The sequence below is a fragment of the Myotis myotis genome, unplaced genomic scaffold, assembly GCF_014108235.1.
Source record: "Myotis myotis isolate mMyoMyo1 unplaced genomic scaffold, mMyoMyo1.p scaffold_m19_p_9, whole genome shotgun sequence".
NCBI lineage: Eukaryota > Metazoa > Chordata > Mammalia > Chiroptera > Vespertilionidae > Myotis > Myotis myotis.
Window position 1 is genome coordinate 39,071,512 of NW_023416401.1, and position 14,183 is coordinate 39,085,694.

General features: G+C 38.3%; 1 protein-coding gene across 1 annotated transcript in view; it reads left to right on the forward strand.

Annotated features, from left to right (window-relative positions):
* Positions 1-14,183, forward strand: part of GREB1L (GREB1 like retinoic acid receptor coactivator) — a 235,760-nt gene that overhangs the window by 122,796 nt on the left and 98,781 nt on the right. Inside the window, exons 6-7 of the mRNA XM_036322498.1 lie at positions 2,410-2,586; positions 11,097-11,273. Coding sequence (XP_036178391.1) covers positions 2,410-2,586; positions 11,097-11,273 — 354 coding nt within the window. The remainder of the gene's footprint in view (positions 1-2,409; positions 2,587-11,096; positions 11,274-14,183) is intronic.

Consider the following 14,183-nt stretch of genomic DNA (forward strand, 5'->3'; position numbering starts at 1 on the left):
CACTGTACCTGACTTAGGTTAAGTGCTCCATAAATTTTAGCTGCCATCAATATCATGATAATATCACCATCATTATTATCAATTTCCAGTTTCCAGATTTTAAAATAAACTGTGAGTCCTGTCCCTTATTCTGAGTGGGGGCAGCAGAATTTTTTTCAAGGGGTTTATGTATTCTTAGCCTCCAAAAATGTTTGTAAACTGAATAACTAATATGACTGAATATAAAAATGACTATTTTTCAAACAAATATAGATGATATTGTGAATGATAAAAGACAGATTCATTTAAAATTGTTAAAGAATTCACAAAAAACTTTTAAAAATATATTTGTATTGATTTCAGAGAGGAAGGGAAAGGGAGAGAAAGATAGAAACATCAATGATGAGAGAGAATCATTGGTTGGCTGCCTCCTGCATGCCCCTTACTAGGGATCAAGCCTGAAACCCAGGCATGTGCCCTTGACCGGAATTGAACCTGAGGCCCTTCAGTCCCACAGGCCGATGCTGTATCCACTGAGCCAAACCAGGTAGGGCACACAAAAACACTTTGATATTATTTTTCTCAATTTCCAAACATAAAAAGTTAAATTTGAAATTTTTTAATGTTTAAAAGGGATCTACACACTTGTCCTTATCAATTTAGTCTTTCTTCTATTGACTTTTTTCAATTTTATTATGTCTGCTTTTGTGGTTTGATGATCCAGACCATATAGTAGCTTTATGCACCACAGCTTCATATAAAATTTGGATGTTGTTATCTTTTCATTTCTCATATACTAACTGATGGCATCCAATTGTTTGTTGGCATTTGATTAAATCATAATATTAATTGATGCTAGAAGAATTTTGCATGGTTCTTCTCCACTTTATATTGGGCAGTGATGATAGAGGTCGCCTCAGGTTTGTGTGTAAAGAGTCCATTCTCCCTCTCCTATAACTCTCTCAAATAGCACTTTCATTCAGCCTAATTTGGTTGCAAGTGACAGAAACCCAATTCAAACTAGCTTAGGTAGAATGAAGAGGTTATTGGAAGAATTCCAAAGCAAAAGGTGTCATGACCAAACCATGGGAAAGACAGATACAGCTGAGCTTCAGGGATCCAAACTCTGCCAGAACACGCACCCCCCCCCCCCACACACACACACACACACCACCACCACCACCACCACCACCACCACCACCACCACATCCCTCCTATCTTTGCTGACAGACTTCTCTCACAGAGCAAGGAACAGAGTTGCACAGAGCTAACCAAGCCATGCTTTCATGTTCAGAATTCTTAAGGAAAATGCTTTGATTGGCTTGGTGTATGTCAAGTGTCCACCCCTGCACTGATCAAGTATGGCCAGAAACGTGGGATGTTCCAGTGGCCCAGCTTCAGTCAGGTACCAGCTCCAGATCAATCTAGAATGTCACAACTCTCCAGGGGAATCACATGATTAGAGTGCAGGGAGGATCATGTCCCTGAAGACTTGCAGATCAGTGATCTGTGACAGAAAATAGCGGTCCTCTGTAATATTGCTTTGTGATTATCAGTTCCTTATACAGTCTTCTAATTAGCTGTAATATGAGTTCTTTTTTTTTAAATCCTCACTCAAAAATATTTTTTCATTAATTTTTAGAGAGAGTAGAAGAGAGAGGAAAAGACAGAAATATTGATGTGAGGTAAACACATCAATTGGTTGCCTCCTGCACGTGCCCTAACGAGGGCCTGGGCTAGGGAGGAGCCTGCGACCGAGATACGGGCCCTTGACCAGAATCAAACCCGGGACCTTTCAGTCTGCAGGTCCACTGAGCCAAAACGGCCAGGGATATAACATGAGTTCTTAGAGGAAGATATCTGTATCCCCAGGCCTAGTACAACATCAGTTGCAAATGATTTTTAATAAATCATGAACTAATGAATTACTGTAATGTGTTATTTTGTCATATCTTGTCATTTCATGTCATAACTCGTGAAAATAACCTAACAGTTCTGACTTCTAGTCCCTGCCTATTCGTTTCTGAGTCACCAAACTCGGAGCTTCAGTCTCCTTTACATGAAACAGAGAGCATCTCTGTTCTTTGATTGTTCCTTTGTAAAAGTGAATTTGCATTGAGAGTTAAAATATTATATTGTGTGCACATAAAAATTACCTACATTTTTTTCAAAGTTTGCTGTATCTTTATCATATTTTTACTTATGGAAAAAAAATATGAAAGTTGTCAGTGTTGGCTGCATCAGTCAGAATATCTCCTAATGTCTTTTCATCTCTATTCAGAGGGGCACATATAATAGATTTGTCTTCTCATTGGAGTACACAGACTTTAAGTTCTTAATAGTGATCCCCACAGGTAAACTTTACTCTCCAAATGGGTTACAAAGCATTTTAACCTCCCTAAACATTTCTGTCTTTTTTCTGGTTTTCAGGTTTTTGTCAAGCAGGAAAGGATTTGCGTTTGGTATCTCTGTGTATGGAACAAATCGACATCCCAGCAGGGTTCCTTCTGGTGGGGGCAAAGTCTCCCAATCTTCCTGAACACATCCTAGTGTGTGCTGTAGACAAACGATTTCTACCGGATGATCATGGGAAAAATGCACTTTTAGGTGAGTATTTCACACCTATAAAATTCCTTCCAAGCCATAATCGGTTTGGCTCAGTGGATAGAGCGTCGGCCTGCGGACTGAAAGGTCCCAGGTTCGATTCCGGTCAAGGGCATGTACCTTAGTTGTGGGCACATCCCCAGTGGGGGGTGTGCAGGAGGCAGCTGATCGATGTTTCTCTCTCATCGATATTTCTGACTCTCCCTCTCCCTTCTTTTCTGTAAAAAATCAATAAAATATATTTTTTAAAAAATTCCTTCCAAGATGGAGTTAAAATACAAGTTTATTTTAAATTATCACTGAATTTTTTTAAAATTGCAGAATTAGTTGAGGAATATGGAGTTTGGCAAAAGTAGGTTTATAGTTGTGAGTATGCAAAACAGTTTATTCTTGTATTATTATTTATTGTATTATTTTCCATATGAACAAATGTAAACATACTTTTACCACACCCTATATAGTTTAGTGCAAATATGAAACATTTTTCCTACTACTTAAAAGTTATTTTTTATTTTTTATTCATTCTCAAAACACCTGATGTCAGGTCCTCTCAATTATTCAGCTGTGGATTATCTACTTTGTAACTTTCTTGTAGTTTTTCCATACCATCCATTATTTATAACTACCCTTGGTTGATGTGATTCTCATTTTATATTTAGCATTAGTTCACCCAACATAACTAGGAAAAAATATACCCTATATAATAAAACCCTAATATGCAAATCGACCAAATGGTGGAATGACTGGTGGAATGACTGGTCGCTATGACGCACACTGACCACCAGGGGCAGACGGTCAACGCAGGAGCACCGTTCAGCCAGAGCTGGCAAGCACAGTGGCAGTGGCAGGAGCCTCTCCTGCCTCCGCTGCAGGAGGGCATTAAGGAGCGAGGGGTCCCAGACTGAGAGAGGGATTGTCTGACTACCTTCGGACATCCCCCGAGGCATCCCGGACTGCGAGAGGGCACAGGCCAGGCTGAGAGACCCTCCTCCCAGTGTATGAATTTTGTGCACCGGGCCTCTAGTATATATATAAAATAATGCATACCTTTATCTCAAAATTGTTTTGCTTTCTGGTATGCTGTGCTTTACATCCATGCGACTATTTAGTAACTACCAAATTGTACTTCTTAATCCCTTCACCTTTTTTACTCAGCCCTACAACAACCACCCTTCTGCCCCCCCCCACCCTAATCTGGCAAACCCTTAGTTTGTCCTCTGTATTTATCAGTCTGTTTCTGTTTTATTTATTTGTTCATTTTGTTCTTTAGATTCCACATATAAGTGAAATCATATGGTATTTGTCTTTCTCTGTCTGACTTATTTCACTTAGCACAGTACCCTCTAGGTGAGTAATGGCGAACCTTTTGAGCTCGGCGTGTCAGCATTTTGAAAAACCTTAACTTAACTCTGGTGCCGTGTCACATATAGAAATTTTTTGATATTTGCAACCATAGTAAAACAAAGACTTATATTTTTGATATTTATTTTATATATTTAAATGCCATTTAACAAAGAAAAATCAACCAAAAAAATGAGTTCGCGTTTCACCTCTGACAAGCGTGTCATAGGTTTGCCATCACTGCTCTAGGTCCATCCATGTTTCACAAATGGTAAGATTTCAGTCTTTTTTTATGGCCAAGTGATACTCCATTGGACATATATACCACATCTTTTTTATCCAATCATCTATTGATGGGTTGCTTCCATATCTTGGCTGTTATAAATAATGCTGCAGTAAACATAGAAGTGCACATATCTTTTTAAATTAGTGTTTTGGATTTCTTCAAATATTTACCCAGAAGTGGAATCACTGGGTCATACAGAAATTCCATTTTATTATGTAGTTTATTTTTTGTTATTTTGTTACTTTGATTGTTGACATTATTACAGATGTCCCCCATTCCCCCTTTGCTCCCTACACCTAGACCCTGCCCTTTCCTCCGTCTGGCCCTAACCACATTTTTGTCTGTGTTCATGGGCTATGGATATATGTTCTTTGACTATTTTCTTCACCTTTCATCCTGTCTACCGCCCCCCCCCTTCCCTTACACATTTGTCAGACTGTACTATGTATCCATAACTCTGGTTCTATTTTGTTCATTAGATTACACATGTAAGTGAGATCATATGGTATTTATCTTTCTCTGACTGGCTTATTTCGCTTAGCATTATAATCTCCAGGCCCATCCATGCTGTAGCAAAACCGAAGAGTCCCTTTTAATAGCCACATAGTATTCCATTGTGTAAATGTACCACAGCTTTTTTATCCACTCATCTATCGATGGGCACTTGGGCTGTTTCCAGATTTTGTCTATTGTAAATAGCTCTGCTATGAACATAGGGGTGCATAGATTTTTTCTGATATATATTTTTAGGATATATTCCCAGAAGTGGGACCACTGGGTCAAAAGGCAGTTTTATTTTTAATTTTTTGAGGAAACTCCATACTGTTTTCCAAAGTGGCTGCACACCATTATAAATTCCTACCAACAGTGCACTAGGGTTCCTTTTTCTCTACATCCTCTCCAGCACTTGTTTTGTGATTTACTGATGGTAGCCATTCTAGCAGATGTGAGGTGATATGTCATTGTAGTTTTAATTGGCATCACTTTGATGATTGGTGATGTTGAGCATTTTTTCTATTGGCTATCTCTATGTCCTCTTTGAGAGGTCCTTTGTTCATTTTTTAATTGGATTGTTTGTCTTCCTGGTGTTGAGTTGTATATGTTCTTTATATATTTTGGAAATTAAACCCTTATCAGATATACCATTGGCGAATATGTTCTCCCTTACAGTGAGTTCCCTTTTCATTTTGATGATGGTTTCTTTTGTTGTGTAGAAGCTTTTTAGTTTGATGTGGTTTCACTTGTTTATTTTTTTCTTTGTTTACCTTGCCCTAGGAGATATATCAGCAAAAATATTGCTATGAGAGACGTCTGAGATTTTTGGGATTTTACTGCCTATATCTTCTAGGATTTTTATGGTTTCATGACTTACATTTAAGTCATTTAAACATTTTGACTTTATTTTGTGTCTGGTGTAAGTTGGTGGTCTAGTTTCATTTTTTGCATGTACCTGTCCAATTTTCCCAGCACCATTTATTGATGAGACTGTATTTACTTCATTGTATACTCTTGCCTCCTTTGTCAAATATCAATTGACCATAGAGGCATGGATTGATTTCTGGGATCTCTGTTCTGTTCCATTGATCTATATGCCTATTCTTTGCCAGTACCAGGCTATTTTGATTACAGTGGCCTTGTAGTATAGTTTGATATCTGGTATCCAACTGTGTTCTATCTCAAGATTGCTGAGGCTACTTAGGTCTTTTTTGGTTCCATATAAATTTTTTAAATACTTTTTTTAGATCTGTGAAATATGCCATTAGTATTTTAATAGGGATTGTACTGTCTATAGATTGCTTTAGTGTGGGTATTATAATGATATTAATCATTCTTCCAGTCTAGGAGCATGGTATTTGCTTCCACTTTTTGTGTTTTCTTCAATTTCTTTCTTCAATGTCCTATAGGTTTTCGAGTACAGGTCTTTTACCTCCTTGGTTAAATTTATTCCTTCGTACCTTTTGTTGTTGTTGTTATTGCAATATTAAATGGGATTGCTTTCTTAGGTTCTCTTTCTGAAAGTTCATTATTGGTGTATAGGTTTCTGGATATTGAGTATATATCCTGCTACTTTCCCAAATTCATTTATTAGATCTAGTAGTTTTAGGGTGGAATCTTTAGGGTTTTTTATATATAATATTATGTGATCTGTGAATAATGACAGTTTTACTTCCTCCTTTCCAATTTGGATCCCTCTTATTTCTTCTTTTCTGATCACTGTGGCTAGAACTTCCAATACTATGTTGAATAAGAGTGGTGAAAGCAGACATCCGTCTCTTATTCCTGATCTTAAGGGAGACACTTAGTTTTTGACTATTAAGTATGATGTTGACTGTAGGTTTTTCACATATGGCTTTTATTATGTTGAGATATGGTCCATTTATTCCCACTTTGGTGAGAGTTTTTATCATAAATTAGTTTGGATTTTATTGAATGTTTTTTCTGCATCAATTGATATGATTTGAAATTTTTATCTTTCATTTAGTTTATGTGATGTATCACATTTATTGATTTGCAAATATTGTACCAGCCTTGCATCCCCGGAATAAATTCCACTTGATCATGGTATGTAATCTGTTTAATGTATTGCTGGATCTGATTAGTTAATATTTTCTTGAGAATTTCAGCATCAGGGATATTGGCCTATAATTTTCTTTCTTTGTAGTGTCTTTGTCTAGTTTTGGAATTAGGATAAGTTTGGCTTTGTAAAATGAGCTTGGGAGTATTCCCTCCTCTTCAATTTTTTGGAGTAGTTTGAGGAGAATGGGTTTTAGCTCTTCTTTGAATGTTTGGTAAAATTTGCCTGTGAAGTCATCCGGTCCAGGACTTTTGTTTGCTGTGAGTTTTTTTTTTTAATTATTATTATTACTGCTTCAATTTCATTAGTTGTTAATTGGTCTATTTAGGTTTTGTGATTCTTCCTGATTGAGTTTTAGAAGATTGTATGTTTCTAGGAATTTGTCTATTTCATCCAGGTTGTCCTATTTGTTGGCATATAGTTATTCATACTAATTTATTCCTTCCTTCCTTCCTTTCTTTTATTGATTTCAGAGAGGAAGGGAGAGGGAAAGAGATAGAAACATCAGTGATGAGAGAGAGTCATTGATCTGCTGCTTCCTGCATGCCCCCTACTGGGGGTCTGTGGAGAGCGGCTACAGCGTTTGGACAGGCTCAAGCTTTGGACTAATGAGAGGGCACAGTCCCAGCTTGGAGGGCAAAGCCCTCCCAGCACAATTATAGCCAAAGGCTATGGTTGTAAGGTTGACCTTATGGTCCGAACCTGTGGTCCCAGGTGGCTGAGTGATGTGGGCTGCGGGAGGTGCAGCAAGTGCTGCCAAAACAGAGCTTGATAGAGTTCTCAGGTGCATGTAATCAAGTAGATTCAAAACTCTCCAGAGAACATTGTAAACATCTTGACCACGCCCTTGCTTTGCCTTGTGGGATCTGACTTTAAAATAAAGACTCAGCTTGCAGGCTGTGGCACTGTCTCTCCATCTGAGAACAGTGTCCCACCTGGCCCCAACTGTATTCTCTTGTCTGTTTTCTTTAATCCTTCACCACCCCTCCTCAGGTTCACCACTGGCTGTGCTGGATGTGGTTCAGGGGTTGAGCCTACAACCCAGGCATGTGCCCTTGACTGGAATCTAACCCAGGACTCTTCACTCCACAGGCCGATGCTCTAGCCACTGAGCCAAACTGGCTAGGGCCATACTATTTTCTTACAACTTTTATATTTCTGTGATGTCAGTTGTTACTCTCCTCTTCCATTTTTTATTTTACTTATTTGGGTTCTCTCTCTTTGTTTCTTGGTAAGTCTGGTTAAAGTTTCATCAATCTTTTTTTTAAATATTTTTTTAATTGATTTTAGAGAGGGAGAGGGAGAGAGAGATAGAAACATCAATGATGAGAGAGAATCATTGATCGGCTGCCTCCTGCACGCCCCATACTGGGGACCAAGCCTGCAACCCGGGCATGTGCCCTTGACTAGAATTGAACCTGGGACCCTTCAGTCAATGTTCTATCCAATGAGCCAAACCAGCTAGAGCAAGTGTCATCAATCTTGTTTTATGTTTTCAAAGAATCAGCTCTTGGTTTCATTTGGAATTGTTTTTTTGTTTTTCTTTTTAGTTTCTGTCATTTATTTTTGCTCTGATCTTTATTATTTTCTTACTCTGAGCTTCCCCAGTTCTTTCTCTAGTTGTGGAAGTTCCATTTTTAACTTTTTAAGGATCCTCCATATGGTTTTCCATAATGGCTGCCCAAATTTGCAGTGTTCCCTTTGTTTGTTGATTCATTGATGATAGCTTTTCTGCCAGGTGTGAGGCGATACCCCATTGTGGTTTTAATTTGCATTTCTTGGATAATTATTGATGTTGAGCATCTTTTCATATGTCTATTGGCCATTTGTATGCCTTCTTTGGAGAAATTCTAGTCAGATCCTCAGTCCATTTTTTAAGGGGATTGTTTGTTATTTGGGTGTTGAGTTATATGAGTTCTTTATAAATTTTGGATATTGACTCCTTATCAGATATATCATTGGCGAATACACTCTCCCATTCATCACGTTCCTTTTATTTTGTTGATGATTTTCTTTGCTGCGCAAAAACTTTTTTTGTTTGATGTAGTCCCACAGGGTATACCAAGGCCATCTGCCATCTGCCTGGTGCTGTGGATCTTTGTGGTGGGGTGGGGTCTCAGAGAGTCATCAGGGTAGAGCTGGTCAAGTTCACCAGGCTAAAGCAGATTCAGATCTGGCTGTGTAGGGGGAAGGCTCAACATAGGAAAGATAGTGCTCATTCCATTAGCCCTCACTCTGATGCCACACAGCTCAGTTTCTCTCCTGGTTTGACTGGAATTCCTTGAGTGTTTTTAAGGAAAGACTGCAACACAAGCCTAGGCTGGCTGCTACTGTATGAGCCTCTGGCAATGAGTGAGTTGGGTGGGGTGCATCTTAGCATCTGTCAGGGTGGAGTAGTGGAGTTCAGCAGCCTAATGCAGATGCAGCTTTGGCCATGCATTAGGAGGGCCCAACACAGGAAGAAAGGCAGCCATCTTCCTAGCCCTCACCCTGAAGCCACACACCTCAGTTTCTCCCTATATATTTCTGGAGCCCTTCCGCCTCAGCCACTGTCCCTCTGCTGAAACCCAGGGTAAGTGCCTGTGAACAAGAGTTTGTATACAGGCTCTTTGGGGGACACCTGGGTTTCCAGCAGCCTTCCGTCTCGCTGGACAGACAAATCTCCACTGATTTTCACAGTCAGATGTTGTGTGGGCTCTTCTTTCCACACTAGTGTTTCAGGCTGGGGAGCTAGGCATGGAACTTAGACCCCTTGCTCTCCAGGGGGCAGCCTCTGCAGTTGAAATATCCCTCCAGATCTCAACCACCACACACATGTAGTGGGGCCAGTCTGTTTTGTATCCCTGCCCCTCCTACTAGGCTAGTGGCTGAGCATAGACCTATGAACCAGGTCAAGGTTTGATTCCTGGTCAGGGCACATGACCAGGTTGCGGGCTCAACCAGGTTGCGGTGTGGGGTGTGCAGGAGATAGCCAATCAATGATTCTCTTTCATCATTAATATTTCTACTAGTATCTCTCTCCCCCTCTCCCTTCCTCTCTGAAATCTATTTTATACACACACACACACACACACACATACACTTTTTTTTAAAGATAGTCTGTCTTTAATCCTCATGGTCTTTCTCTTCTCTCCTTATCTATATTTGTTAATTATGTAGTAGATTGTTTTGGGGGCTTTAGAAAATGTATCACTTCATCAGTGAATTTATTTCCAATTACTTATTTGTATGTAGAGATGTTGTATTTATGAAGTTTGGAATGCCCTTTCTTATTTATATTTTTTTCCTTGTTCACTATATTATAGTACATGCGTTATGTCCTCATCAGTCATAACCAGAGGTGCTCACTCTCCTCCTGTCCACCTTTTCCTCTGTGTATTAAGGGAAACTGAAAAATCATTTCCAACAAAGCAAAGCTTGGCCTCTCATCCTCCGAGCCTTCTCCATTTCTCCTTTCTATGTCCCCTGCTCTAAGCAGGTCACTGAAAGTTTTATTTTGTTTGATTGATCTGACTGAGAATTGTTTGGATGTTATAGCTAAAAGAATCATAAGCTAGTTTGAGTAAAGAGGAAATGGGAATCTCAAGGAACTCATGCCAGGAAGTACAGCTAGATCTCAAAGAAACTGGAAAGTTGACAATGACCTGAGTTTACACATCAGTGCCCATGCTCTTCTATCTACAGACCAGCTTCCTCTTCACATTTCTGTTTGTTCTCTCCCACACCTTAGCTGACATGTGCCAACTTGGGTTCCAATTTTACAAAACCTCATAAATTCAGGGTCCACAGCTATCTGATTGACTCTTTGTAATTATGTAAGTGCCTGTGAACAAGAGTTTGTATTCAGGCTCTTTGGGGAACATAAATTTCAGGCGAGATATACTGACTGTCCCAGATTGAGTCAGATATTGGCCCACAGTCTAATTAGTCAATTCCACACAGTGGTCAGGGCAGAGAACCAGACCAGCAGGTTGTCTAAAAAGGGAGTATGTGGGGAAGAAATAATAGACATCTCTAGGACCTTTTCCTATTTTTTATGTCAATTATATAGTCTATCACATGTTATTGTCCACTCTGTTTTCCTAACCATTGTCTTTTTAGAGCATTAAACATTAAAAAAATTATTTTCAGTCTTTCACTGATATGAAATAACTGCTAAAATACTGTACATGGTTTTTCCTTTGAATTGTTTTTTTTTTTAAATTGGGAAATTATTGAGTCAAAAACGCTTAATAAGTGTGGGCTTCTTATATATAAAGGTATTGTAACAAAATACAAGGCCACCAGTAACGTGGGTTTCCCTCCTTCTAGGGTTTTCTGGAAACTGTATTGGCTGTGGAGAAAGAGGATTTCGGTATTTCACGGAATTTTCCAACCACATTAACTTGAAGCTCACCACCCAGCCAAAGAAGCAGAAGCACTTAAAGTACTACCTAGTCAGAAGCTCCCAGGGTGTTCTGTCGAAGGGACCTCTTATCTGCTGGAAAGGTAGCATCAACTTCTGGGAGGGAAAGGGAAGGGAAGGGAATGAGGACGGTACCATAATGACAAATGGCCCATTCAGAATTCAGGTGTGTTATAGATAAACATCCCAAGTTCAGAATGCTATCCAAAACCCCAAAGCCCTCTGGCAGGTTTTAGATTTGCTTTTGATTTTTTGTAGAGCCTATTCAAGTTTAGGAATGTGCATGTCTTTACGTATGTGTCTCTTGGGAGGGTGGAGTATAGCTCTTGGGGGGGGGGGGTGGTTATGGACTCTTTCTAGCTCTTCTGTCATTTGGAGAGGACCACAAAGTGTCAGTTTCCTGATTACATGCTCTTTTTACTTTACTTAATAGATTCTTTGGTAATTTTCAAGCACCTATATTTTTCTGTTTTAATGAGAACTATGCATACTTTAGAATAAATAACGCTCTCTTCATAATACCTGGGAAAATGCACTGTTCAGTTGACAAAGTTTTATTTCTTTTTAGTTAGGAAGAACTTAACTAGCTTATTTATAGAAATGAATCCAGTTGAAACTTCACATCTTCAAGTGTTGATGAAATTTAGCACAAGTTCTAATAATTATTCGAATGCAGTGGGATGTCTAACCCTGATTCTTTTTATCCGTTTCTTCTATGCTGAGATTTTTTTCTGTTATTCATATTACTATTTTATAGACAATATGATAATTGTTTATAATGTTTCTATTTGTAGTCTGTGCAATATTTTGACCTGACCATGAAAAATAACATAATAAATCCAAATTACAACTGCAGATTTGCCTCTGGGTCTTTCACCATATTTGCTCGTGGTTGCATTTGAAATGACATTGTGTAACTCCTTTGGGAATGGCTATATGTTCCAAACCAGATGTGAGCTTAACTTGTGACTACTAAATCATAAGTATAGTGTATTATAAATAACTCTTTATTCTAATAAAGTTTAAATAATTTTCCTGTAGAAAAATTGTTTTAAATATCATGAACTCTAATAAAAGAGCAAATATAAGATAGGTATTGTCTCCCTTTTTTTTTAATCCTCATCTGAGGACATGCTTATTGATTTTTAGAGAGAGGGAAATGAAGAGAAAGAACTTCTTACTTAGTGGTCAGTGACACCTCATCTTTCTGGGAAAGGATGTCTTTGAAATAGTTTGTGATACAAATGGGTGATTTCTGAAGTCTCACATTTATAGCAATTTCTGGAATTGGAATTTTATATGTCTAGTTATACATATACTAACATATATCAGTTTACAAATATGCATATATGCACATAATATGGAAATATCCTCTTAGGCAAAATACTAGTATACTAGCTCTTTAAGGAAGATCATAGCATAGAAGGTGATAGAAAACTGCCTCCAACCCTTGCTTGTATCTGATAAACTTGGAAACGCTCTAAAGGAACCTCTATAATTAGCTTTGTCATTTACAACCATTTATTATTTTTTAATTAAATTTGTTGGGATGACATTGGTTAATAGTATCATATAGGTTTCAAGTATACATTTCTATGGTACAAAATCTGTATATTGCATTGTGTGCACACTGGCCAAAGTCAAACCATCTTCCATCACCATATATTTGGCCCCCTTTACTCACCTACCCCCATCCCTCTGGTAACCACCATACTGTTGTCTGTGTCTATGAGTTTCAGTTTTATATCCCACATCTGAGTGAAATCATGTGGTCCTTAGCTTTTTCTAACTGACTGACTTATTTTGCTTAGCATATATTCTTGAGGTCTATCCATGTAATTGCAAATAACAGTATTTCATCTTTTCTTATGACTTAGTAGTATTCCATTGTATACATGTACCACATCTTCTTTATACCATCCTCTATCTAAGGATATTTTGGTTGTCTCCATGTCTTGGCCACTGTGAATAATGCTACAATGAACATAGAGGTGCATATATCTTTGCCGAATAAATGCTTTTGGGTTTTTCAGGTAGATACCCAGAAGAATTGCTGGGTCATATGGTAACTCTATTCTTAATTTTTTGAGAAACCACCATACTGTTTTCCATAGTGGCTGCACCAGTTTACATTCCCACCAGCAGTAAATGAGGGTTCCATTTTCTCCACTATCTCTCCTCACTTGTTATTACCTGCCTTATTAATAATAGCCATTCTAACAGGTGTGAGATGGTATCTCATTGTAGTTTTGATTTGCATTTACCTAATAGCTAGTGAAGTTGAACATCTTTTCATATATTTATTGGCCATTTGTATGACTTCTTGGGAGAGGTGTCTGTCCATTTTTTAATTTGATTGTTTATTTGCTCATTTTTTAATTGGATTGTTGGTTTGGTGTTGAGTTGTATGAATTCTTTATATATTTTGGGTATTAACCCCTTGTCAGAGCTATTGTTTGCAAATAGCATCTCCCATATTGTTGGTTGAATGGGAAATGATATCGAAGCATCTAAAAGTGAGCAAATGGAAACAAACAGGGGAGGCAAGAAAGCAGAAAGGCTGAGATGTGCCAGGTAGCTGTGCAGCCAGGAGCTCACTGTGGGGCTCAGCCTGGAGAACGGAGGAGATTGGATGTGGTTGGTGTTCCCTTTAGCCAGGAGGAGCCGAGAAAAAGAACAAAAACAGCCCAAAATCAGCAGGAGAAAGGAATTAATAAAAATTAGAGCAGAATTGAAGAAAATGATGAACAAAAAGACTATACAAAAGATTAATACAACAAAGAGCTGGTTCTTTGAAAAGATTAATAAAATTAGTGAACCCCTGGCTAGACTCACTAAGGAAAAAAAAGAAAAGACTCATATAAATCAGAAAGGAAAGAGGAGAAGTTACCACAGATATCACAGATATACAAAGGATCATACTAGCATACTGTGAGACTGTGTGCCACCAAATTCAATATCCTGGAATAAATGGATAAGTCCCTAGAAATATA